The sequence below is a fragment of the Pseudogymnoascus verrucosus genome (assembly GCF_001662655.1).
Source record: "Pseudogymnoascus verrucosus strain UAMH 10579 unplaced genomic scaffold scaffold_21, whole genome shotgun sequence".
Taxonomy (NCBI): domain Eukaryota; kingdom Fungi; phylum Ascomycota; class Leotiomycetes; order Thelebolales; family Thelebolaceae; genus Pseudogymnoascus; species Pseudogymnoascus verrucosus.
Genome location: NW_017263672.1, coordinates 322,631 through 347,178, shown reverse-complemented (window position 1 = coordinate 347,178; position 24,548 = coordinate 322,631). Strand labels below are relative to the sequence as shown.

At 53.5% G+C, this 24,548-nt stretch overlaps 9 protein-coding genes across 9 annotated transcripts; 5 read left to right on the top strand and 4 right to left on the bottom strand.

Annotated features, from left to right (window-relative positions):
• Positions 1–153: 153 nt before the first annotated feature.
• On the bottom strand, positions 154–1,050 carry LSM1 (Sm-like protein; the record flags this gene model as incomplete). The annotated part of the gene is made up of 3 exons (XM_018273680.2): positions 718–1,050; positions 501–569; positions 154–449 (listed from the first exon to the last, which is right to left on the bottom strand). Exons 1-3 carry the CDS (start codon positions 908–910, stop codon positions 154–156), a joined length of 558 nt encoding a protein of 185 aa, XP_018130405.1. The 5' UTR covers positions 911–1,050.
• Positions 1,041–2,881, top strand: VE01_04204 (uncharacterized protein). The gene is made up of 3 exons (XM_018273679.2): positions 1,041–1,745; positions 1,799–2,226; positions 2,276–2,881. Exons 1-3 carry the CDS (start codon positions 1,457–1,459, stop codon positions 2,504–2,506), a joined length of 948 nt encoding a protein of 315 aa, XP_018130406.2. The 5' UTR covers positions 1,041–1,456; the 3' UTR covers positions 2,507–2,881.
• A 791-nt stretch (positions 2,882–3,672) lies between these two features.
• VE01_04203 (uncharacterized protein) lies at positions 3,673–4,378 on the bottom strand (the record flags this gene model as incomplete). The annotated part of the gene is made up of 2 exons (XM_018273678.1): positions 3,673–4,097; positions 4,330–4,378. The coding sequence occupies 2 exons, from the start codon at positions 4,376–4,378 to the stop codon at positions 3,673–3,675; spliced, it is 474 nt and encodes a 157-aa protein (XP_018130493.1).
• A 1,531-nt stretch (positions 4,379–5,909) lies between these two features.
• On the top strand, positions 5,910–9,061 carry ATE1 (Arginyl-tRNA--protein transferase 1; the record flags this gene model as incomplete). The annotated part of the gene is made up of 5 exons (XM_059463596.1): positions 5,910–6,116; positions 6,172–7,088; positions 7,537–7,611; positions 7,776–8,721; positions 8,770–9,061. Exons 2-5 carry the CDS (start codon positions 7,019–7,021, stop codon positions 9,059–9,061), a joined length of 1,383 nt encoding a protein of 460 aa, XP_059319707.1. The 5' UTR covers positions 5,910–6,116; positions 6,172–7,018.
• An 867-nt stretch (positions 9,062–9,928) lies between these two features.
• VE01_04201 (uncharacterized protein) lies at positions 9,929–11,215 on the top strand (the record flags this gene model as incomplete). The annotated part of the gene is made up of 2 exons (XM_018273676.2): positions 9,929–10,547; positions 10,604–11,215. The coding sequence occupies exons 1-2, from the start codon at positions 10,071–10,073 to the stop codon at positions 11,213–11,215; spliced, it is 1,089 nt and encodes a 362-aa protein (XP_018130490.1). The 5' UTR covers positions 9,929–10,070.
• A 145-nt stretch (positions 11,216–11,360) lies between these two features.
• On the bottom strand, positions 11,361–15,244 carry VE01_04200 (uncharacterized protein). The gene is made up of 3 exons (XM_018273675.2): positions 14,876–15,244; positions 12,255–14,779; positions 11,361–12,200 (listed from the first exon to the last, which is right to left on the bottom strand). Exons 1-3 carry the CDS (start codon positions 14,974–14,976, stop codon positions 12,139–12,141), a joined length of 2,688 nt encoding a protein of 895 aa, XP_018130491.2. The 5' UTR covers positions 14,977–15,244; the 3' UTR covers positions 11,361–12,138.
• Positions 15,245–16,643: 1,399 nt separating this feature from the next.
• On the top strand, positions 16,644–18,077 carry VE01_04199 (uncharacterized protein). Its single transcript, XM_018273674.2, has 5 exons — positions 16,644–16,752; positions 16,819–16,927; positions 16,984–17,202; positions 17,255–17,473; positions 17,526–18,077. Exons 2-5 carry the CDS (start codon positions 16,846–16,848, stop codon positions 17,888–17,890), a joined length of 885 nt encoding a protein of 294 aa, XP_018130409.2. The 5' UTR covers positions 16,644–16,752; positions 16,819–16,845; the 3' UTR covers positions 17,891–18,077.
• A 469-nt stretch (positions 18,078–18,546) lies between these two features.
• On the top strand, positions 18,547–21,939 carry VE01_04198 (uncharacterized protein). Its single transcript, XM_018273673.2, has 5 exons — positions 18,547–18,944; positions 19,014–20,030; positions 20,082–21,205; positions 21,284–21,582; positions 21,638–21,939. Exons 1-4 carry the CDS (start codon positions 18,558–18,560, stop codon positions 21,480–21,482), a joined length of 2,727 nt encoding a protein of 908 aa, XP_018130410.1. The 5' UTR covers positions 18,547–18,557; the 3' UTR covers positions 21,483–21,582; positions 21,638–21,939.
• Position 21,940: 1 nt separating this feature from the next.
• VE01_04197 (uncharacterized protein) lies at positions 21,941–24,518 on the bottom strand. The gene is made up of 2 exons (XM_018273672.2): positions 24,388–24,518; positions 21,941–24,340 (listed from the first exon to the last, which is right to left on the bottom strand). The coding sequence occupies exons 1-2, from the start codon at positions 24,439–24,441 to the stop codon at positions 22,031–22,033; spliced, it is 2,364 nt and encodes a 787-aa protein (XP_018130411.1). The 5' UTR covers positions 24,442–24,518; the 3' UTR covers positions 21,941–22,030.
• Between the last annotated feature and the right edge of the window lie 30 nt (positions 24,519–24,548).

Genomic DNA, 24,548 nt, shown 5'->3' with positions numbered 1-24,548 from the left:
CCCCACACGTCAAAATGCTTGGCAGCAGCCGCAGAAGAAGCCAAAGCAAATCCCTCCCCGGCCAAAAGAAGCATTTCACAATATTCTGCTCTGATAGCCCTTCGTCTCCCCTCTAAAGCCCCCCCATCACCCCACAAAACCATAAAACCAAGCCTAGAACGTCCCCTCGCCATCCTCCCCCACAAATCCTTCCCCCCTCAACACCTTCCCCCTCTCCTTCTCCCTTCTCTCCCTCACATTCCTCTCCTCCTTAACCCTCGCTTGCACCTCCTCCACATCTCCCCTCTCAAAGCCCACTGGCACATCATCATCCTTATCAAGGTCCACCTCGCCCAGCAACAACACATTTTCACCTCTCACCAGAAAGGTCCCTTGTGGCACGTCCGCAAACTGCAGTGGCGGTGAGTGCGTGAAGAGGCGCTCGGATGTGGATTGGAGGACTAGGTTTGCTGGGGAATGTTAGTACATAGGGGCTTTAAGGATGACGCATGGGAGCTCACCGAACTGGTCCCAGCTTCTCAACACGCCAATTAGCTTCCTTCCGTCGCGGAGAGCGACCATAAGTTTCTCTGTAGACACACACGCATTAGCCTCTCTTCTTTTTCCCATTCCACCCCCTTCTTTGCTTTCCCTCTCCGCCGCTTTATCTTCACCCTCAAACGCGCCCCAACCAGCCATCCTCTCTCCCCTGAAGCCACCAACGCAGGTGTGACTCACTATCAGTTAAATCCAGCAACTGCGCAGCCGTCGTAAACATCTGCGGCGGCAACTGCTGCGGCGCCTGCTGGGCATGCATCGCCTGACCCAGCGCCGGCGGAGCTGGGCCGCCCTGTCCCCCAGCCCCAGCGCGCTGCTCGTCGAGACTCAGCGCCTCAAGCGGCGGCGGGGGGTGTGCTTGCGCGTGCGCCATGGTAGGTGTACTTTTGTTCGGTTTGGAGGGGATTATCGGGTCTGCCAATCCATTGCATGGGGGGTTGTGGTTGGTGGTAGTTTGTTTGGAGGTCGAGAACTGGACTGGGATGTGAGGTTGGTGGGGAGGCAGGTCGTGTGTGGTGGGCGTTATCAGCACGTGGTTTGGGGATATGGGAAGGGAGAAGCTTTCCCCCAAAACGTCCAATTCCCCCAATTTAAGGTTTCAACACTCCTAATGATCCTTAAACGTCAACCACTCCCGCTCAAAACAACTCTTTGACACCTTGTCATACGTGCAGCATCATTGCCGCATAGTGTCTGAACAAAGAGCTAGCTGTTTACTCAGCCAGCACCACTACCTGGGAAGCCACGTTGGGCTCGTATCCGCAACACAGAAATCAAGCGCATAGCACGTCAGCTGGCGACAACAATCTTCGACACCCACCCATCTTCACTCTAGGAGAGCACGACTGCCACTCGTTTCGGTCGCGCTTTCCTCGTTGTCTAGTGTCTGGATACCTTCCAAATAGTTCTTATCAAGACAATGCACTTTGCCTTTCCCCCAAGGAAACCCTCAGCGCATTCGACAATGTTCACCGCCCGCGCATCAAAGGCGCCGCTATTCCGACGGAGTCGGATACAATTCCTTGTGCTATGTGCATTAGGGGTTAGCACTCTACTCTTTATCATCGCGAAGATTTTAGGCTTTGGGGGTGGTGCCCCCCCTGGAACTCCCCCGGTCGTGATCATCACGGTTATAGACCCCGGGTCACAGAGCAAACAATATATCGCCGATATCAAGGAGAATCGTGAACAATACGCGAAGAAGCATGGTAATTCTCACTGGCGTGGACAGTATTAGGACAAGGGGCTGACTGCTTTCTAGGATATGCGACTTTTTTCCCAACCGTCAACGACTACCCGCTTGGCGATTCGCCTGTGTCATGGTCGAAACTCCCCGCGATGCGCCACGCCCTCACTAACTTCCCATACACGGAGTACTACTGGTTCCTTGATCAGAATGCGCTCATCATGAACCCTAACCTCAAGATCGAAACGCATATTATGAACCCCAAACGAATGGACGCCCTCATGATCAAAGACCAGTCCATCGTGCCGCCAGACAGTGTCATCAAGACATTCAAGCACCTAAAGGGCCAACAAATACATTTCTCTATCACGCAGGACAAAGATGGTCTGGCGCCAGGAAGCTTTATTGTTCGCAACGGAGACTGGTCAAAGTTCCTTCTGGATACGTGGTTCGATCCGCTATATCGCTCCTACAATTTCCAAAAGGCAGAGAGACACGCCTTGGTATGTTTTAACTGTCAAGCAAGGCAAGACGATGGCTAATAAATCCCAGGAACACATCGTCCAATGGCACCCAACCATCCTGTCCAGGCTCGGCATAGTCCCGCAGCACATTATGAATTCGTACAGCAGAGCCCCCACAGCCACAACTGGGAAGACAGAAGTATACAAGGAGGGAGATTTTGTCGTCAACTTCGCTGGTTGCGATACTACCACTCAACCGAAATGCGAGGACGAGGCGAAGCCCTTTTCCAAGAAATGGCGACAAGCTTTCAGTTCGTAGCGATGGCGGCCCGAAGCCGCAGGTCGGCTGTAATCAAGAGCGACCGGAGCATACGAGTGAGTCCAAGAGACTCTAATGAGCGATGATAAGAGTACGGTGGGCGTTAAGGGGCGTTGAAGACGGCATTGAATCATTTCATGTCCTTGCATTTCACACTGGGGCCACGTCAAGAATCAGTCAGTACGGGGATTGTGCCATTGGGGCGCTATTTCAAATTTCTTGTATATCATTAAACGCATTTCTGTGGGAGTAGGACAGAGCTGTCGGAGTCAAGTGATAGATACGTTTGTAGGGTAGGGTATATATAATGCTGGCCTCCTTTTTTGGGGCGCTTAACTTTATTTTGTGCCATTAGTGTGACTGAGTGGTAGTAGGAGTAGCTGTCGATATTCTTGGATGGAAAAGATCATCTAATTTGACTGCGCTGATCTTACGGTTATCTATATACAAGAATGTTTGGCGCGTGGTGGCCGGATTTACGTGGTTTAATTCACAAGCTGGGTATGGTATTTCACATTGGAAGGCACGGTTTTGCGATGTCGAGGTGAGTTGTTACAATTGTTAGGGCTATAAATGATTTTTTTATCTGCCGTTTTCCTTTCATGTCGCCCTGCGCCAATGCATGCATCCATTCTTCCGTCTTTCTCTTTCTCTGCCCATAAATCGCAGTTTAAACACCACTGCCCCACCTACTCCCAGTTCTATGAATCCGGCCAGAATGGTCTCTGGCCCTGGAAAGTCTTTATAGCAATAAAACAGAATATGCCCAACAACGCCGTCGCCAATGCTTCAAATAATAGTCTTGCGCGTAATGCCCGTTCAGCCTTTCCTCGCAGAGGCGGGTACAAAGGCAGCGAGTCAGTGTCTTTGCCATACATGATGTATAGCTCTTCGCCAGCGTCCAGAAGACACCGGCAGGCGCAAGACAGTTTTAAAGTGTACAGCAAACAGCCACCCCCGTAAAATCAGTAGGTGGAAAATAAAACAGCACGCAACGCGCAAAATGAGGCCCGAGGGCGAGGCAATCGTAGAGGCCCCTAATAGAGCCATAACGAGAGCCATCACAGGTGTACCCCCGGCATCTCCAGCCCATGTCCCACGTGTCCTGATGTCCGCCCGCAAGCTGCAGAGGACACAGGGGAAGCTAAAGATGCCAGGTCCCCCTGCTACCGCTTGACGGTGGAGCGCTTGATGGCTTCGACGAGCTCCGGGCGAGGCTTGAGGGCTTCGAGGGCGTCGGGGTAGCTGAACCACTTGCGACTGCGCTTATGGCTCTCTGGCCAGACGCTCTTCTCCTCGGTAACGGTGGCTTCGTAGAACTGGTATAGGGCCTTGGGCGCGTTCTTTGAGATCTGCTTAGCCGTGCGGGTCTCGGTGATCTTGCCCAGGTCGTAGTCCACCTTGCACACTATGCCGGCCTCCTCCCATGCCTCGCGCTCCGCCGCCTCGATGCACTCCTCGTCCGTCTCCCAGCCGCCTTTGGGGAGCACCCACTCGGCCCGCCGCGTCGACTGGATCAGCAGGATGAAGGTCTTCTCTTTGTTCGTGGGCACGATGCCAGCGACGAGGCGCTCGCCATTGTCGCTGTAGCCTGCGAAAACAAAAATCCGTCAGCATGATGAACTATGAAGACTCATATAGAATCGCCAGCTCCCCAGCTAAGCCTGAGCTCGTTTTGTAGATGAGGCGGTGGCCGCGGGGCATATTGTGGTTTGGGGTTGTGCACACGACCAGAACAGCGGTGTTCGGCGCACCACGCAACCCACCACAAATTATTTGGCGACTCTCTCGCGCTCATGCAGGAAGGGGCAGTTGGGACTCACGCTGCTTGTTTCTTCCGACGCGCGACTCCATGGAGCGACTTTGCGCCATGGGGCGGATGGAGAGTGAGAGCGACACCGCGCTGGTGCTGCTGGGGCGGCGGTGTGTCGATGGGCGAGAGGACGTTTGCCCCAAGAGCGTTTTCGCAGGCAGTGCGGGCAGTTTTGGGGGGGGGGCGTGCGGGCGGTGCGGTTTGGTCGGGTTTCCCAGGCTTTTAGTGTAGCGACATTGGTGAGCTAAAGTGTGGTAACGAGGGGCGAGCCGGCGGTTCGAGAAAGGACCACCACGAGGGGAAAAGTTGGAGCTGAGGAGAGCTCCGGGGAGTTGGAATTGGCTTCGAGGGGGACGGGATGAATGGTATAAATGGAGGTGGTAGAGTAAGATAATATGAGCAGGTGGAATTTCGTAATTTCGAATTTTGGGGGCGTGGCGGTGATAATAATTTTTGGGGAGTACTTGAGTATCGTGGGATGCGATGTGATAGGCAACCAACCAACAAAAAGTCTCTCTGGCGTACCCGGCTTTCGAGACACAAATCCGGTTCCTATGATGCAATGAAAGGAACTCGGTCGTTTTAAAGTGATTATGGCGATCCAACAAAGATAAACCTAAGGATAGGTATTATTGAGAATAGTGAGAGTATTGAGAATATTGAGGGTGCGGTGAGTATTGGAATTATTGAAATTCGAAGTGGTAAGCCCGGAGGGGGGCGGGGGTCTTGATAATTGACAGAGGGGCGAGTGAACAAGCGGTCTTCTTTGGTTGTCAGTCTTCATGCCTGCCTGCCCGCGTGCTCTCCTCGTGTACAAGTCTAGAATAAAAATAAAATAAGTCCCCCAAAAAATACAGCGGCACTCTAGTCCCAAGTGAGGCTGAGTGGGGATGACGGTGTTGGTGTGTAGGTAGGGGGAAAAGGGTACTTTATTTAATGATGAGTACTGTTGTTGGTGCCTTTATGAGAAAAAACTCAGGAACAGGGAAGAAAGGGGAGAAGTTTCTCGTCGGCGAAGGGATACGGGACATTCATCTATATAGACAATTCTCCAACCCCAAAAAATTTACATGCCCATGTTAAACCATGACCAGCTTCCCCACCATCTGCGGCCCAACGAAGACCACGCCTCGCGACGCCTTCTGGGGGGAAGCAAAATAAGAAAAAAAAGGAAATATATCCTGACCAGCGAACCAGCAAAACCCGGCCTGCAGGCTTCTATACATGACGCCTGATGAGTGAAGGAAATTCCGAGCTTGCCCGGAGCTGATGCTAGATTTCCTATTGTGGAACACTGGATGACTCCCCTGGAGCAGCTAGGAGCGTGGAGGGACGTGGAGGGACGTGGAGGGGCGTGGAGGGCCGTGTAAGGGCGTGGGATTAGAAAGACATGCTGGCATGAGCGGGAGGTACGAGGAGGTATCACGGGCGAGGGAGAACCCATCATAATGGGATTATTGGGGATTATTGGACTGTTCGGTGTTTTGTCTAGCCTCGTCTTTGGAGCGGCGATTTGTCGCCGGTGGTGGGGGATGTGTGGGGGGGGAAGGGACGAGTGAGGGGGGGAGGGGGTGAAAACCGTACGATGATATGCAGTGTCAGTTGAGAAGGCATGGAAGGGCTGGAGGGCTTGCATCTTGCATCCTGAATTGCCGTCCATCAATGGCCATCGCAGGCTGAAGGCAGAAGCTGATGATCAAGGCAGGAAGGAGCAGGTCTGAGTATGACTCGTAGGTTGTTGTCAATATGATCGGTATGGTCGGTATGGTCAGCATTGTCAGACAGGAGAGTCTGAGAGTCGGTAGACCCATCTAGCACCTCTTACCAGCTACTAACACTACTCTACTCTTAGCTACCCATCTACCATCCTCGGGCGTCCCCGGCTGTCCCATTTTCTTTTTTGTGGCCATCACCAGTTCCAGTTCTAGAAAGTACGAGTATCATATCACCACATTAGCACATCAGCATATCAGGGACCGGCGCCGGATTTCTTCTGCTGCTTCCACTTTCCACTTCTACCCCACTATGACATGTATTGGGAAGGCCGGCAAGGCACTGTGCAACCTTACACTGCATGAAAAGTACTATACAGCCGCATTTGCCTCCTACTTTAGACACTTTAGTCCGCCAGCAAAGACAATATTTGGCGTTAATATAACAGTAGTCCAGGATCATGCATTAAGAAATCGAGAGACTAACGTACAGTTACAGTAGTTAGTCGTATTTTGCTTTGCCTCAAAGATCCTTTCGTCTAGAATACTGTGGTTTCATTTGCCTTGCTTGTGTCGCCTCAGCCGAACTCGCCGCGTCGGGAGGCTCTCGTCGACCATCTTTTTGTGTTTTGTGTGATATCAGCCTGTGTACCACCAACCACATACCTCACCAGCTCATCAGCTCATCATCCACCGCGCTCTCGGCGCGTCGACGATAATTGTTCACCTCACGGAAGCAAGCTTACCCATATCACACACCTGACACAAAGACGCCGTACGACGACGACCACGACGGACTGCGTGGTCGCCAGCGAAGCCAGTGGACCTCGTACCATTACTCGTACTGCGCTGCCGCACTGTACTCGCTGTACTGTACGCGCTGTACCGTGCTGTACTCTACTAAAACCACTTACACCACTCTACCACCTTCTACCTACATTACCCGCACGGCGAGTCCGGCACAGCTGTGGATCCAAGCAAAAAACAATGTCCTCGCCGACAAACTCCAACTCCAGCACCACCACCATCGTGCCCGACGCCGTCCTCGGCCCCATAGGTCAGCCTCTCCAAACCCTAATTCCGCCCCCTGACATGCGCTCTCCTCCATTCATTCCAGAACGTGGGCACATCCCTTGGATGACGTCCGTCCTCCCACCCTCGCATATCCCGCGGGGCCTGTCGCCGTAGCGGCATGCACGCCGCACTTTCAGGATGGCCTGGTGCTGTCGGTGCTGGGTTGCTGGCTACAGTGGCCCCCGCGCTTCGGGTGCAGGTGATGATCTGCTGCATTTTTTGGCCCCTAGGGGGGGAGAACCGTGGGAGGCGTGGGTGGCGGAACCCCCACGCTGGGAGTGGGAGTCCTACGCTGGAGAATGCTGGTCCAGAACACGTCAGAGGTTCTGTGCCGGCGAGGGGCAGTCACGAGGAGAGTCACGAGATCTAACAAGGATTCTGAATTGAGCTTGCTGCTTGATGAATTATTGCTGATAGGAGACGTCATGTAGGCTACCACGCACATTCATGCGGATACTGTAAGAGCAAGGCCGAGCGTAGGTCTTCGAGTCGCGGGTCTTCAGGAAGTAAGCATTCATCTCTATTCATCTCTGTTTTCGACGTCAGGTTCTCATAGTCATTTCTCATTGGGGAATCTCTCCTCAGTTTTTCACGGTCAGATTCTTATTGGTTTCATTTTCCTACATGCTTCTCTCGCTGTGAAGGAAGCAAAACTCATTCTTCTGAATAGGCCCTTCCTACTACGCCTCCTCCAAGTACCTAACCCCCAAGTTCTATGAAGACTTAATATGTAGAGGCTGGAGGCGGTCAGGGACCCTCCTCTACAAACCTGACCTCAGGAACGCATGTTGTCCCCATTACACCCTCCGGCTGGATGCACCCGCATTCAAAGCCACCAAGGACCAGAGGCAGGCCCAGAACCGCTTCAACCACTACATACTCGGCGATGAATACATCAAAGAGACGGCAAAACTGCATCCAAAATCCAAAGCCGAAGCAGCAAGATACAAGCAGACCTTTGATCTCTGCGAACGTGTCCACGAGAGCGAGCTCTCTTATCTCCAAGAGCCAACAAAGCCCGCCCACGAATTCGCAGTCACACTGGACCCAGACACTTTCACAGAGGAGAAATACCTCCTCTACGAGAACTACCAGCGTATCGTCCACAAAGAGGGTCCAGATGACATCTCTCGCCACGGCTTCCGCAACTTTCTCTGCTCCTCGAAGATAAAGCGCAGCACAACGATTGTTGATGGTAAAGAGAAGAAACTAGGCTCCTACCACCAATGCTACCGCCTTGATGGGCGCCTCGTCGCCATCGGTGTTCTTGATCTTCTTCCCAACGCCATCAGCGCGGTCTACTTCATGTACCATGAGGACCTTCACACTTGGAGCCCTGGTAAATTGAGCGCGCTACGCGAGACGGCTTTAGCCATCGAACAGGGGTGTAGATGGTATATGATGGGATTTTACATCCACGGCTGCACCAAGATGAAGTATAAAGCAGACTATCACCCACAGTACATCCTAGACCCAGAGAAGTACACGTGGGACCTCCTCGATGACGATCTCAAGCTACGCATGGACGCACGGCGCTACGTCTCTCTCTCGTCTGAGAAAGCACGGGGTATCCCCGCCCCAACTAAAGAAGAGGCCGAGGCCGCCGCTGCTTCAAGGTCCGTTCCTACCCCGTCTTCCCACCTCCAACCCCTAACATCCCACAGATCCCCGCCACCCACCAACGACGGCGACGACCTCAACCTCCTTTCCCAAAACATGCCCGGTGCCCTCACAGCCGACGAGCTCGAAGCCTTCGACCTCGGTTCCCTCCTGCGTCCTTATGGGCGGGGCGCGGTCATAAGGTTCAGCGATATAGATGGCTGGGAGGGGTACCCGGAGCCTGGGGATGGGAGGACGGATGGGGAGCCGGTCATTAAGCAGGCGCTAGGGGATTTGGTGGCGGTTGTGGGGACGGAGTTGGCGGGGAGGTTGGTGGTGGACTTTGCGCAGAGGTAGGGTGGGGGGAAAGGGGGAGGGTAAAAGGGGCGTATCTGGGGTAATGTTGGGTATGGGTTGGTTATTATACCACGTCGTGTTTTGTGTGAGCCATGATTACTCTCTATAGGAACTTGAAGTTACAGATATGGAAGGAACGATTACCAAGCAAGTATCAGTCGCAGTTTCCCTTGAGTTTTTCACAGTGATATATATGGAAGGAATGATTATCAAGCAATGCTGGGTCGCAGCGTCCTCGGTGGGTTTGAGTTATAGATAGGGAAGGTATGATTATCAAGCAAACCTCAGTCGCAACTTCCCCGAGACTTTTGAAATATTTATATATGGAAGGAATGATTATCAAGCAAGCTTCAATCGCACCTTCCTCAGGATCTTCAAGGGATAAATATGGAAGGTATGATTATCAAGCGCTTCAGTCGCGGCTTCTCTAGAACGTCAAAATTAGACATCGGAAAGAACGATTATTAAGCAAACTTTGGTCGTAGCTTCCGATATGTTCATAAACTTGAGGATATACTTGGCTTGTGAGAATGATATCTATGGTCTCGTGCCAATTTTCTGGTAACTATTATTTGGGCTCTATTCTCTGGTCTCTATTCTCTGTTCTCTATTCTCTGGTAACTATTCTCTGGTAGGTTTTACCATTGAAGCGGCCTTTACGCCAATTTTGCATACTGTACACTTTTCAGATGAAATGAATATTAACTCAGAGCACACTTAATTTGTTTAGAGGCCCTTCTTGCAATCATCCCAAAAAGCTATACCTCATCCTAGAGTCTTGGCATAAACTTTGCCAATCCCTGCTGTAAATATGATATCGATCGCATCTCAACCTCAGCCTTGCGCTAAAAGGCTGCACCACACTAACGAAATAAAGTCCCCAAACAGCCCTTCAACACCTCCTACCCCTCCACCACCACCACCCCAAACGCGTCAATCCGCACACCCTCTCTCTCACCAGCGCACACATCCTCTCATCGCGCGCCCTACCCCCGCGCAAACCGCCACCATGGCACCAACCTCCACACAACTCCTCCTCCTCTCCCCCGCCGAGCTCTCCTACCTCCACACCTCCCTCTCCCTGCACCCCCCCCTCCGCCCCGACTCGCGCACCGCAACCCAATTCCGCCCCCTCGCCGCGGAGACCGACATCCTGCCCTCCACCAACGGATCCGCACGCATCTGCTTCGCGGACGGCACCGAGGCCATCGTCGGGATCAAAGCGGAAGTCGAGCGCACGGCGCAGCAGCCAGGCGCGGGCGAGGGATTCGTGGATGTGGATGAGGAGGATGAGGAGGGGAGGGGGGGGAAGAAGGGGGGGGATAATAAGTGGGTGGAGCTGAGTATTGATATCCCGGGCTTTAGGGATGATGATGCGATGCCTGTTGTGCTGAGTTCGATTCTGGCGGAGGCGTTGTTGGCGGATGGGTCGTTCACGCCGAGGTTGTGGATTAATCGGAGGTTTCATTGGAAGCTTTATATCGACGTTCGTACCCCAAAGTCTCCCCATATTTGAAGACCGAGCGCGCTAACACCCCACAGATCCTCCTCCTCTCCCCACCCCTCTCCTACCCCCTCCCCCTCCTCTCCCTAACCACCTACCTCGCCCTCCTCTCCACCCGCCTCCCAGCCCTAAAATCCGAGCGCGACGAAGACCCCCTCTTCAACGACGACTGGGACGCCGCCGTCCCTCTCTACCCTCGCCACACCAGCACCTCCCGTCCACCAGTCACCATCCTCGTCATCGCAGTCGGGGAGAACGTCCTCTTCGACCCAAGTAAGGAGGAACTTGCCGTTGCGGATGCCGTGCTCGCTGTTTCGGTCGCGGATCGATCGACTACAAGCGATGAAGGGGGGGATGTGGATATGCAAGGTGCTGGTGGTGAGGGGAGGAAGAGGGATATTAGATTATTGAGCGCGAGGACGATTGATCCGCCGGCGAGGTTGACGCCGCCAGGGGTGCCGAATTATCTGAATACGGCGACGGGGGGGGATGCAGCGGCGAAGGTTGAGACGGGGGGGGAAGAGGGGGTGTGGAGTGCGAGGAGGGGGGGGACGGGGAGGGAGATGGTGAAGAGGATGGTGGGGAGGGTGTTGTCGAGTGGGGTTGTGGAGGAGGTTCTGGATGGGCTGGAGGGGGTGGAGGTTAGTTAGGTGGTATCGCTGCTGTCTGTCTGTCTGTCGTAAGAGGAGTCAAAATAAAAAGGTCGGAGTTTGGGGATAGAGTAATCTATAGAAATACAATCAAGTCATTACATTACAGCCATGGCACGACAGATATTGCATAGCACACATGTGGTTTATTATCAGTTTCTTCATTTTTGATTTGCTTGCGCTGGTAGCTATTGGTCTCCGTATCCATCTCTCATAGTAGGACCGCGAAGTCGAGGCCGAGGGACGATGCAAATCGCGTAGCTATCTCTTCCTACTCACTCCCTCAGCAATCGCACCAAGGACATCTATCTAACCTCCCCCCTCCCGCGCCAGACAACCAGGTAATCACCCCTCCCCTGCCCCAAGGTCCACCAAAGTGCTTCATCTCCGATCCAGATAGTAGCACTCCCGTCCCATCATCTCCGTCCAGATTCAACCCCGCAAGTCGCCCTGCCTGCCTGGAGAAGCAAAAACACATCCGCAACGAAAACCATCCAGCAGGTTCGGTCTGACGCTCCTCATCCCCACCCCATTTCATCTCCTCATCCTCTCATCTCTCCAAACATCCTCCTCATACCTCCCTCCTCCCCGTATCTCAGTCCTCCCCTTGAAGAAGCTAATTGTGACATAATATACATCCCCTCATGGCGATGGCGACAACTTTTCCGAATCCTATAAATACAGATAATTTCTCTCGCTGCTCCACCGGGTCGTGCATGCATGGGTTGAAAAAAAACTGATTGCCCGAGGTTCTTGGCGTGGGTGGGCGGTTCATATAGCAGCGAGACTTTGGCGGTGCGCGGCGCGCGAGGCCAGGGGGTGGCAGCGAGTAATTGTGATGGCGGCGAACGATGTACAAGAAGAGCGCAAGCGGCGGATTGTGCAGCAAGTGTGCAGCGTGCATTAGCAGTGCATCTGAAGATCTAATCCTCCTCCGAGTCAGAGGGAGATTCATCCCCAGACGAAGACATGTACTGCTCGACAGCTGGTTGGATGTTAGTTACTGAACTATCCACAGAATGTAGATGGGAATACTCACAAGGCACAACCTTAGCCTCCTCCGATGAGCCGTGGCGCTTGAATTGCTGCTCGAGCTGTCTGAGCTGATCGATCTTCTTCTCCTGCTCGTGCTTGCTCATTGGCTTGTTCTTCTTGGGCTTCGCAGGCTTCTGGGCGCGTGGCGCGCGCGGCTCAGGCGCTGGGATGCAGTGAGGCGCATAGCGCTGAATGAGATCGTGCAGCTTGCTCAAAGTGCTGTTGCTGAACTGGTCGATGTCGAGCTCAGGGTTGTTCTCGAGGTCGAGGTCTGGGAGATCCTTCTTCAACAGGGCAATGGCCTGCTCCATAGGGCGACCCTCGAGCTGGGCGATGCCGTTGGAGATTTGCTCTTTCTCGGCGAAGCCAATGTTCTTGGGACGGTAGCCTTTAGACTTGGCAGCCTTGGTGTCCTTCTTGCCACCCGCGGCCTTCTTGGCAGGCTTGGACTTGGACTTCTTGGTCGCGGCTGAGCGCTTGGCGACCTCGTCAACTTGCTTCTGGACGATGGCGACCATCTCTTGTTGCATGCGGATCAGTGCTTGGTCAGCCTTCTTCGCAGACATGATCTCGATGAGCTTCTTCTGCTCCTCAACTAGACGAGCTTGAATAATGTTTGCTGCGCCGGAGTTGTGGTCCTCCTCGGGCTCTTCCTCGTCGCTCTCATCATCACCAGATTCGCCGGAGCTCTCAGGAGTGGCAGCGCTGGAAACTGCGTGATCAGCGAGGTACTGTCCCTTGCGCTGCCACTCAGAGTTGAAAATTGCCTCAAGCTCTTGTCCCATGACATTGACTGCAGTTGAAGGTGGGTTGAACTTGTAGCAGTTCTTGAACATCAGACGGATATCGGCCTCGAAATCCTTGGAGTTCGTGTAGTGTCCGCTGTTGAGATTGTCCGTGATGGTCGAGAGATCCATAGGCGATTTCACGATCTTGAAGTATTCTGGGATGCCAAGCGCAACGGGATCGACAGGAATGAGGAACGGCGCATTGATGCCCTGGTATTTAGGCTTCTTGAGCTCATTGAGGACCTCCTCGCAAAACTTGAGCTCCGTCGCGAACTTCTTCTTCTTCGGTCGGGCGTTATACACCAAATCTTTCGACTTTGGTGGGTGAATTTCACGCTTTGGTCGGCCACCATCTCCCCCCTTCGTGGAATCGCGGCGGATAAGAGGTGTTCCGGACGGGTCGAGTGCAAAGGTTTGCGCAACTCCTCCGGCAGTCGTAGGTGATCCCGCACCGCCAGTGTGGGCTCCGCGAGATTGGCGCCTCTCTTGGACGTGACGTGGCGCAGATGGGACTGGGGTAGCCTTCTTCTTCTTCTCCACCTTCGGAGGCTCTTTGGCGGGAAGCTTGCTCATGAGGCTGTCGCGAATGTTGATGGCGGAGCGGGTGACCTCATGTTCCGCTCCATTGAACGTTACGCAGTTTTGGTAAAGGAGCTCAATATCGTTGATATACTCCGCCATGGAGCTGTAACCCGCCTTGGCCTTCTGCTCGATGATGGCGAGATCGATCGGGTTCTCGACCTTTGCTAAATAGCCGTCTTTCAGGAATGGCCACATGTCAATGACTGCAGCTTTGAAGTTCTTGCCATCCTTTGTGCTCTTGGCCGATCTAAGTGCCTTTCCGATCTCTTTGGTTTGGTATGGTGTAAGTGGTCCATCATCCTCGATGACAGGCGCAGGTGCTTGGGTAGAAACGCCATTCTGTGCAGCTGGTAGATCGGTGGGTGCAGCACCTTCACCATCTTGAAGCTTGGTGCGCTTTGCGGATGGTTCATCCTCAGGATCTTCTTCGCGTTCGCGCGAGACCTTGGATGGTGCTTGAGGCGCGTCGGCCATCTCGGTGTCTTCCCGAGCGGGCTCAGCAGCGGATGGCGCAGTTGACACGGTGGGGCTTGGAAAGCTGGTGTTGAGATCGAGGTTCGACATACTCGCGGGTTTGATTGGATCGGATGATGGGAGTTGATCTATCGAGCCCACAGAGGTGTTGAAGGAGCTAGGTTGAGGTTGTTCGTTTTCTGCTGTAGGAACCGGCTCGTTCGGGGTTTCGGTCTCGTCGCGTAGATCGCGATCTGTTTTCGCGTCCTGGATCGCAGCAGCTTCTTCTTGTGTAACTGGTGATGGGTTCTCTCTTAGATCGGATTCTGTCGCAGAGACAACTGGTGGTATGATTGTTGTTGCCTCCAATTCGATTTGGTTGTCGGGGGCGGAAAGTGTTGTGATGTCGACAGAAGGTGCACTGGCAGAAGTCGCGTCGCTTGTTGATTGTAAAGGTTGCGCGACCTCGGTTGGTGCAGTGCTCGTCTCGTCCACGATCTCAGCGACAAGCGGCGCGTCCTCTGTTTGCGCGCCACCGGCAGTATGCGAACTTTCCACGGCGTTATTTAATGCAAAAGCGTTCGCGTTATGATCACCATTGGCAGTTGTTACTGAAGCGACGACTTCGGGTGTACTATCGGGTTTGGAGGTGAGGGTGGATTCGGGTTGAGTCGAGTCGTGGTTTAATTCATCGCGGTTTGCGGAACTGGAGGGTTTCACAGATAAATATTTGTGGACACTTTGCAAGAGGGGAGGGAGGGAGAGGGAGGGGAGCGCAAGGACGGCTCGAGGGGAGACTCACCCGTTGATGCCCAGATCCAGAGCCATCTTGTCTGAGGATGGAACCGGGTGCGACTTCTCCTCGAGAACGTTGTGATCTGGAAGTGAAGTCATCACGGCCATCAACAAACGAATCCCGCCCCAGATTAACGCAACAGCGGCGGAAGTTTACGAATGCGCGCCAACAACCGGGTGATAAAATTAATAGGCTGATGTGATAAAGCGCGTTATTGGATATATAAACTGGTAGACTGAATAAATTGCAAATTGGCGACAACACTCAGTGAAGGTGTAATCGAGATCAGTTGAGAACCAAAGTCAAGTATTGAAGACTTGGGTTGGTTGTTGTTGTGATGTTCTTTAACTTGACGCGGCGCAAGCGAGTTTAACAGCTTCGAAGTCCAGACAGGGAATGGGCGGACCTCTTATTTATATTAAGAACTATTTGGCCACCCCTTGTTTCATTGGGTCGCACGTGACTCATTCGCGGCTCCGTCAACAACCGCAACGCGCGACTTTTGTTGATTTAATTTGGAGAGACGCGATAGAGGTGTAAAAGTGTAAAAGCACTTGGGGAGGGGTTTGTGTGATTATTTATGGGTTTTATATGTATTACAAAGAGTAATAACGTCTTTTTTTTTTTTTTGCGAGAGATTATTGAATATATGGAACACGTAGCAGGTGAGCAGAGAAATGAGGAAAATCAGCTGAAAATTAGGTAGCCAGAAAGACTATACTACTAGGGAAAGAACGAACGAGACGAGAGGAGAGATCAAACGGGTAAGCCGCGTCTCTACACGTGCGATGTGCGATATGTGCGATAATAAATATGTGGGATAATATGAGTCGCGTCTGATTTACGATGTTAAATGAGTGTATTATGTATACATACGTACAGTAAATGCAGCAAATGCAGCAAATGTAGTCCAAAAAGACTTCATGTACCTATCTATCTATAAATGCGCGTCTATTTTTCTTCTTCGACCGTACATCACCAATACTACTATACCAATACCATACTTATACCATACTATACCATACTATACCATACACACTCCAGATAAATCACACCAATGGGTTCGCTTCCCCCTCTAAAGATTGCCATCGATGGCTTCATTGGCTTCATTGGCTTCACGTACCCAATCTCGGATTATTTCGCCACCCGTCCCACCTGTCCCACCCTGGTTTACTTGGCTCCATTCTGCTCCCTTCCTAACGATACCTGATCACCTGTGATTGGCCCATACACTCAACGTCCCCTTCCGTGATTGGCTGTCCAAACCACTACATGACCCGCACCCTAACACCCCTTGTCCACAGCTCCAATACTCCAACCGTACTCCAATAGAGGGAATCCAGCTTGTGAGTGTATTTCCGTGTATGTGCGGCATACTCCAGTACTAACAATCCAGTACTAGCAACTTTGTAGGTAATGCGCTATCAACACCCCGCAAACCAAAGACCGACTTACACTTCACTTGACTTGACTCTTGATCCCCTACTCCCCTACTCTCTTTCCCCTCATTCTCACTCACTGACAATAAACGATCAAGAAACATGGTCGCAATCTAATCTTCCCTCCCTCCGAAACAACTTCCCGAGAGTTTGAACGTCGCTTCAAACTGCTCATGGACTTCTATTTGCTCCGCGCCCTTTCGCGACTGCGTTGAGGAACATTGGTCTTCCAAGGCCATTGTCTCCTTCGCCGGCCGCGATCACCCCTTGCGGCAGCACAGCATGAGCCGAATACCACCTACTGAGAATGCCTACCCCCAGGCCCCCACTGAGGCCTTCGCGGTGCCGTTTGGCTCCGCGGCTCCTCCCCCGAAGCGGCTCCTCAAGCGGTACAGGACCGAGATCGCGGCGAGCAGCAGCAGCGTCCTGTCCACCGTCCTCTCTGTGAGTCCCCGCTCTTTTACCCCGCAGCTAGTTGGGAACCCATGCTGATCATTGTGATAATTACAGTTCCCGCTGGACTCGGTGAAGACGCGGATGCAGACATACAGATACAACAGCTTCGTCGACTGCGTCCACAAAACATACCAGACGGAGAGACTGAGGGGCTTCTTTCGAGGTATGCAAACCGATGCAACCTGTGGCTCATGGGCTCTTAATAACGGAAACAAACAGGTGTCACGGCTCCTGTCGCCTCTATTACGTTTGTACGGACAGTGTCGATGTCCGTATACCAGAGGTCAAAATATACCTACTCGGGATGGATGAAGCGCAACTTTGGAGTGGACCCGATGAGCCGCATCAACACTCCTGGGAACTACCCCAGCTTCTCGACGGTAGCTTGCGTCGGAGCGGCAGGCGCAACAGCTGGCTCTTTTATTACATTAGTTGCCTGTGAGTACTCTCATCTCGTCTAGCAGACCGCCGACTGACACAATTTACACAGGCCCGTTCGAGTTGACCAAATTAAGTGCCCAGGTCTCGGTATTGATGGCTGGCAAGACCGTCACCAGCTCCCTGACAGACCCAACTGGAACTAGCAATACTGCATCCAGCAATACTATTGCTGCCAGCTACCAGAATAAAGGAACATGGAGCACTGCGAAACACATTGTCAAGACACGTGGCTTAGGGGGTCTATATTCGGGGTTCAGCCTCCACCTCCGTAAGTGGACATATCGAACCGTTTCATGATATGGACTAACATTAGCTTCCAGTCCGAGATACTCTAGGCACGGCAATCTACTTCATGACCTACGAGAGCGTCAAACAGGTCCTACTAACCTACCGCGGTGACAACACCACCACCTCACCAGTAGCGGTAGCCGGCGCGGGAGGTCTCTGCGGAGTCGTAAGCTGGGCTCTGATCTACCCCATCGACTCGGCGAAGAGCATATATCAACGCAACTGTCTTCTGCACCAAAAGGGCGACCTCATGACGAGACCCAAGATCCAATTCTCCAATAAACGCATGTACAGGGGGATAGGGGTTTCGATGAGCCGTTCCGCCATCGTCAACGCGATCTTCTTCTCGGTGTTCGAGTTCTTAAAGAAGCACATCAATGCACTTGAAGACAAGTGATGCGCGCTGGCTTGGGGAGAGCATATGTCACGATGAGCATGGGGCGGGTGTTTGGTTCCCTGGGTGGCTCCCGTGTATAGTTTAGTACAGTACAGTACATATGTGGTTTATAGCGAAAGCGCGATAGCAGTATAGCTAAATTTTAGTATAAAATTAACCAAAGAGTAATCATGTAACCGTGACGAACCCCATCTTTTCCAAATCAGACTCCCTGTGCGTGCTTGTCACAGCATTCGACAAGAGAAGCTAGGCAACCCACTCACCCCTTTCACAATGATGTCATAGACTTTATTGATCCCCGCAATCGCGGATAAGAGAAAATCTGCATAGTAGCAGCCTTCGGGTTACCGTACCTAGCCGCCTACAAACCAACCCACCTCCAACACGGCAAAACGAACCGCCGATCATGCCTCATCCTCACCACCACCACATCCACCTCCGTCTATCGAGGCCGGCCCCAAAAAAAAGCTCACACACAGCATATGCCAGGGCACCAGCTTTGTTTCAGATTGTGTCCGCGAAAGTACCAGGACTACAGGACTCACATCGTTTTCCTTCTCATCTCTACTACTTTCTCAGTACCCAGTCACTCATCCCAACTAACGTAGAAACCATGGCCCCGCGCCGCCAGGCACAAAGGTAAGGTAAGCAACGCGCCTCTCCAGCCATGCCGCGCGAGAAAGCCCGCGGCGCCGCGCTGGCGGACGCAGCTGCGCGCCGGCCGGCAGCAGTGCAGAAGCATCGCAAGGGCAAGAAGGGCCGGGAATCAGCGAGGGTAGCGAAGGTATCGTCGAGGCTCAAGGGTGTTCCGCCGCCGCCGCTGCTGCCGCGGACAGACCTGGTCGCGGCGCCGGTGCACGCGAAGCTCAAGTACGCGAACTCGTACTGGGAGTTTACGGAGAACAAGGAGAAGAAGAAGAAGTTGGAGTTTGCGATCACGAATGATAAGACGCCGCCGGCGGGGTTTACGTTTGTGCCGGTGGGGAATCCGGAGTTGAGTCGAGCGTGTAAGGAGGTTTCGAGGGAGGAGGGGGCGATGATCTTTATTGTTTCGGTAGGTTTTGATCGGAGTGGAGTGGGGGATGGGCGTTAATGAGTGTGGTTGCTGATGAGGTGGATGCAGAATACGAAAGAGCAGAATCATAACTTGTTTGATCATATTCATCGGATAGGGTTCCATTTTCGAAGCTATATTGTCGACCAGGCCGCGTCTACTCTTGGGGGATTACAGGCTGTCACAGGTGATGGTAAACCTATCGTGGCGAATTCAGGAGATGAGATCCCAGAGACTCAGGAAGAAATAAACAAGCAAGCGGATGCGGCGCTGAGAGATCTGTTCCCCAGGATTCCGAACACCGATCGAGAGATGATCATCCAACATGCTTTCCAAAAAGGAGCTATCTTCCAGGGCAAACCTGTTGTTGGGCTGCAGCCTGAGCTCACACTTTCGCGCCGTGTGCAGCTTGCCGCCAACGCTCACATCCGCCATAACCACACCCGATACGACAAGCTGCTACACGAGACGGATTATCTCAATGCGAGGCGAGTGGTGGAGCCGCTCTGCCTGGATTTCATCATGAAATGGCGCGGAGACGAAGAAACGGGCCGGGATCAGCTGGATGAACTCTTGCGTGAAGTGGTCGTGATTCCGGACTCGGATGAAGAAAGTGAAGAGGAGGAAGAAAGCGCATCGGATGATGACGAGGTTCAATTTCTACGCGAAGTTGTGCACGACGCGCCACGCCGGCAAGGGACCAACCCGCCTCGATATGGGAACAAGTTTCATGTCGATGATCCGAGGAGAAACGAGGGAGGTGAAGGAGACGCTTACTCTGAGATCGCGACACGCACACGCTCCAAGACAAACAACAAGCAGGCGCGAGGGCGGAAGGATAAGCAAGCAAGGCGAGGCTTCAAGCGTTATCAGGCTTGGGAAGATGCTCAGAAGAGGCAACAAGCTTCGCATGCAGCACCAGCCAGACAGCCGTCCTTCGATGACCGGAGAAATAATGAGTCAAGGCAGGCTCACAGACTGTCCAATAATGCATCCGGATTTTATGGCGGTGATGAACGGCTGCCTGCTGAAGAGCCACAACGTCTCCAGAGAAACGTTGTCGAGAACCAGCCCAGATATCGTGAAGTAAGTTCCATAGGAGGAGGGAGCACCATTTGTACTGATAACAGGAAGCAGTTACCTGTCAGCCGACCCTTGGAATCTGTCCAATACCAACAAGTACCTGTGAGTCGAGCACCAGAACAGGGCCACTACGTACAACGCGAGGTAATGTTGAGATCCAACATCCTTGATCAGTACAAAGATCCACCACCCCGGACCACCTATGAATATGTGAACCGGCCCCTAGTTACTGAATCCGCCGAACCTTGGAGATCCGAGGCACCGCGCTCTCGAGAACCGCGCCAGCTAGCCGGTACAACTCGGCCATTTAGCCCGCACGAAGTCCTCCCCTCCATTGAGCGCGGCGACCTGTCCAGCGACCGCTCAGATAGAAGAGAGTCACCAATCATGCTGAGTACCCGACAGGTGAGGAACGCCCCACCCCGGGCCCATGAAGAACAGGTATTGTACACACGCGGTGAGCCTGAGCCCAAGCGCTTCAGACCCCTCCCCGTCCACTCCAACGTCATCTACGTCGATGAGCCGGAGGTCGTGCCTAAGCGCCGCCGCGTAGCTGCGGACCCTGGCATCTTTCAGCCCGCGAGCCAGGGCGTGGAGTATGTGCGTCTTCGTCCGGTAGCGCGTGCTGATGATCGTTTCTTTCCTTCGTCTTCGTTGGCTGCGTCGTCTCAGGGGATAGAGGCGCGTCGGTATGATAATGCATTCCCTCAGAATGCTGTCGTCGATAGCAAGCAGCCTCTGGCGCCCAGAGAGCTTCGGCATGTCAGACACGTGCCAGATCACAATGCGGCTTTTGGTAAGCTTTCATTAGATGATCGTGCGCAGCGAGGTGAGTCTCAGGCGCCTATACGGCAGCGAGTTGTAGAGCAGCGGCCGGCCGCTTATGTGTCTGATAACCGTCCACCGGGAGCGTATGAACAGCGCTATGCTGCTCAGGAGCCACAGTACTATCAGCGCCCTGTTGCAGTGACCCGCGAGCAGGCAGAGTACCAGTCTCGTGAACCTGTACCGGTGTATTTACCGGCCAGACCTCCACAAGCCGATCGTCCGCGTTCTGAGTTACAAGCGAGACCTTTACCAGCTACTGAACGTCCCCATTCTGCCTTACCAGCCAGACTCCAACCAGTCGAACGTCCATACGGCGATTTTGAGCCGCAGCCTGTAGAGTATCGACGTGTGTAAGTCTAGCGTTTTATCTTTCTCTCTCTCTCTCTTCCTCCCTGTCAGTTCGCTGACGCTATTCTCTGTCATATTAGCCCTTCACGAGAACAGCAGTACGGGGAAGTTCGTACACGACCGCAAGAGGATCTCAGGGATCCAAGATATGTAACGCGACAGGTTAGGCCGCAGGGGGGTGAGGTGCGGTATGAAGTCGCTCCGGGACCGGCGCTGAATGGGCCGAAGATGTATTCGAGGAGTACGCCGAGGCCTGGAGAGGTTATTGTGTTGGATTGATTGGTGGTTGATCTGTTTGGTGGACGATTGGGATGAGGCATTCGATGGCTTGAAGTTTTATGGTTTAATACTGGTGTGGAAGGGGTATGAGGGACGAATAGTAGGTTGCAATTATATGCTCGGCTGTGTTGGAGTATACTGACGCCTTGGATTAGACGTGACGAGATTTGGATGGTGGACGATGCACCTTTCGGTGGGAGGTGGCTGACTTGTGGTTTTAACACATACAGCAGGAGTAGGTTTATATAGACGGGAGTTGTTCATTAACAACTTGGCGTGGGGAGGGCGGTTGGGAGGAGCATATATTGGTGGACAGGGGCATATACTTTTTTGCACTGTTTGTATGGAAGCATGATACCCACGCAAGGCATGAAGCATTAAAGGTTGGGAGGACTTTTGTCACGGCCAAAACACATATAATATAGACTTCACAGATGCACAAAATCAAAGAAGCATACCAACAACATCCATAATCTCCATCTCCAACTCCTGAAAAACTGCATAACCCCACCATCATCATCAAATCATTCCCAAGACCCCCCTTACCCTTACATCCCCCTCTCCTTCAACCTCCGATACTTCCCCGCATCCTTAACACTCGGCTTCACCGACCCAAGCGCAACCTCCCAATCCACCCTCTCAATCCTCACCTCCTCACTCCCCCCATCCCTCCTCAAAGCCGCCACCGCAGCAGCCTGATGTAAATTCCCCAAATCCGCCCCTGAATAACCCTCCGCCCTCTTATCCCTCGCCACCTCCTCCAACCCCTCCATCACCGCCCCCGGCAGCGCCTTCTCATATAGCGCGCGCAGGATCTCGACGCGCTCGTCCGCGTTGGGGAGGTCGATGAAGACGCTTGTTCCGAGGCGGCCGGGGCGTAGCATCGCGGGGTCGATCATGTCGGGGCGGTTGGTGGCGGCGACGACGTAGATGCCTGCGCGGCTGCTGAGGCCGTCGAGTTCGGTGAGGAGGGTGTTGACGACTTTGCTGCTTGCTTCGGACAAGGAGTCCTCGCGCTTCGGCACCAGTGCGTCGAGTTCGTCGAAGAAAAGGATACAAGGCACGGAAGAGCGAGCGCGCTCGAAGACCTGACGGACTGCGCGCTCGGACTCGCCGACGTACTTGTTAAGCAGCTCGGGACCCTTGATAGAGATGAAATTCGCCTTCGACTCGTTCGCCACCGCCTTCGCAAGGAGCGTCTTACCGCACCCCGGGGGACCCCAGAGCAAGACACCAGTAGGTGCCGTGATACCCACTCGCGCGAACGCGGCAGGGCGGCGGATCGGCTCGATGATCGCCATAGTCAGCTGCTCGCGCACGGTGTGGAGGGCTCCGATGTGCGCCCATGTCGTGTCGGGGATTGTGGCGAACCCTTCGCGCCGAGCGGAGGGCTGGACTTTGGGGATCGCGGCGAGGAAGTCGGAGTAGGTTATTGAGAAGTCCCCGTCGGGGGGGGTTTCGCCGGCGTGTTTCACGAGGCTGCGGAGGAGGCGGAGGGGGGCGGAGAGAGGGGTAGGGTGAGCGGTTAGGTCGGTGGATGTGGTGGTGGTGGTGATGGCGGAGTTAGAGGCGGTGGTGAGGACACTGTCGATTTCCATGACGTCTGTTGACAGTGTCGTTGGGGGGGTTAGGGGGGTGTCTACGACGCGCTGCTTGAGGGCGGTCATCATGCGCTTCATCGCTTCTGTGCCGGCGACTGAGACGACGTCGTTGAGATCCGCGCCGACGAAACCGGGGGTCATCTTGGCCAGCTTGAGGAAGTCGAATTCATCGGGCAACATGAGCTTTTGCGTCAGCGCGCGCAGGATCTTCTCGCGCGACGCCTCGTTCGGTACGCCGAGGTTGATTTCCTTGTTGAAGCGTCCTGCACGGCGGAGCGCAGGGTCGATGCTGTCGGGTCGGTTGGTGGCAGCGATGATGATGACGGGCTTTCCGTCCGTCTTCTCCAGTGCCATGTCGTCCATACACGTCAACATCTGGGCAACGATACGCTTCTCCATCTCACGCTGCGCGCTCTCACGCTTCCCCATGATAACGTCGATCTCATCGATAAAGACGAGACATGGCGCCATCTTCTTCGCCTCGTCGAAGATCTCGCGGATCTTCTTCTCGGACTCGCCGGACATACCGGCTACGAGCGACGGCGCCGAGATGGGGATGAAGGAGACGCCTATTTCGGATGCGAAAGCGTTGGCGATCATGGTCTTGCCGCATCCGGGTGGGCCGTGGAGGAGAACACCGCGGGGTGGTTGGATGCCGGTGCGGAGGTAGGTTTCGGGGTAGAGCATAGGCATGGCGACGAGTTCATTCAGTTCTTCGATAACGGCGTCGACACCGCCGAGGTTGGCGAGAGAGATGTCTGCGGGTGGAGTGCGGTCGACTTCCTTCTTTGGTTCTCTCTCTGCCTTACGGCGCTTCTTGTGTGGCTCTCCATTTGTGTGTCTGTCGGCCTTGCCAGGTGTTGTCGCATCTCCATCGATTGCCTGGGTTGGGGTTGAGGGTGTGGTTTGTCCTGTCGTTAAGGCGCCATCTGACTGTGTGTTTGGTGTGAGGGATGCCTTTGGTTGTGCCCACAACTTCGTAATGCTCCTATTCATGACATTGTGCTCCTTCATTACAGGTGCAGCATCGGCGATCCCATCAAAATCCCCATCTAGTGAAGCCTCGCTATCATCCTGCTCCTCTTTTATAACCAGTAGAACACGATCGATCGAGTCCTCGAGCAACTTCTTCGGTCTGCGCTTCAGGCTTGAATTCGAATTCTTAATGCTGTCGTATACTATCGAGGTAGAAAGTCTCTTCCCACCATCCTCACGCTCAGCCTGCTCGTCGGCGATTTTGCGAACAACTTGGTATATCTGGAGCGATTAGAATATTTCCTCACAACTTTTCTCGCAAAACCCACCTCACGATCAAGACTCTGCGTCAAGCTCGGCCTTTGGCCACTTCTAATCGGCATCGCTGCGACAAATCACAAGTCACGCGCAGCTTTGCAGAGTCAAAAATCCCAAGAAGACGCACTGATCCGTGATGTTGTGTTCCCCGTCCAAACTTTTTTGACTTTGG

Bases quoted from the DNA above. Each gene is read 5' to 3' on its own strand.
- VE01_04197 (XM_018273672.2), bottom strand. From the start codon at position 24,441: ATGCCGATTAGAAGTGGCCAAAGGCCGAGCTTGACGCAGAGTCTTGAT. The intron at 24,341-24,387 runs GTGGGTTTTGCG...TAATCGCTCCAG, and splicing joins CGCAGAGTCTTGATCGTGAG to ATATACCAAGTTGTTCGCAA.
- VE01_04200 (XM_018273675.2), bottom strand. From the start codon at position 14,976: ATGGCCGTGATGACTTCACTTCCAGATCACAACGTTCTCGAGGAGAAG. The intron at 14,780-14,875 runs GTGAGTCTCCCC...GAAACCCTCCAG, and splicing joins CTGGATCTGGGCATCAACGG to TTCCGCAAACCGCGATGAAT. The intron at 12,201-12,254 runs GTGAGTATTCCC...ACATCCAACCAG, and splicing joins GGAGGCTAAGGTTGTGCCTT to CTGTCGAGCAGTACATGTCT.
- VE01_04199 (XM_018273674.2), top strand. From the start codon at position 16,846: ATGCAGACATACAGATACAACAGCTTCGTCGACTGCGTCCACAAAACA. The intron at 16,928-16,983 runs GTATGCAAACCG...GGAAACAAACAG, and splicing joins ACTGAGGGGCTTCTTTCGAG to GTGTCACGGCTCCTGTCGCC. The intron at 17,203-17,254 runs GTGAGTACTCTC...CAATTTACACAG, and splicing joins TTTTATTACATTAGTTGCCT to GCCCGTTCGAGTTGACCAAA.
- VE01_04198 (XM_018273673.2), top strand. From the start codon at position 18,558: ATGCCGCGCGAGAAAGCCCGCGGCGCCGCGCTGGCGGACGCAGCTGCG. The intron at 20,031-20,081 runs GTAAGTTCCATA...AACAGGAAGCAG, and splicing joins ACCAGCCCAGATATCGTGAA to TTACCTGTCAGCCGACCCTT. The intron at 21,206-21,283 runs GTAAGTCTAGCG...CTGTCATATTAG, and splicing joins CCTGTAGAGTATCGACGTGT to CCCTTCACGAGAACAGCAGT.
- VE01_04204 (XM_018273679.2), top strand. From the start codon at position 1,457: ATGCACTTTGCCTTTCCCCCAAGGAAACCCTCAGCGCATTCGACAATG. The intron at 1,746-1,798 runs GTAATTCTCACT...ACTGCTTTCTAG, and splicing joins ACAATACGCGAAGAAGCATG to GATATGCGACTTTTTTCCCA. The intron at 2,227-2,275 runs GTATGTTTTAAC...AATAAATCCCAG, and splicing joins AGGCAGAGAGACACGCCTTG to GAACACATCGTCCAATGGCA.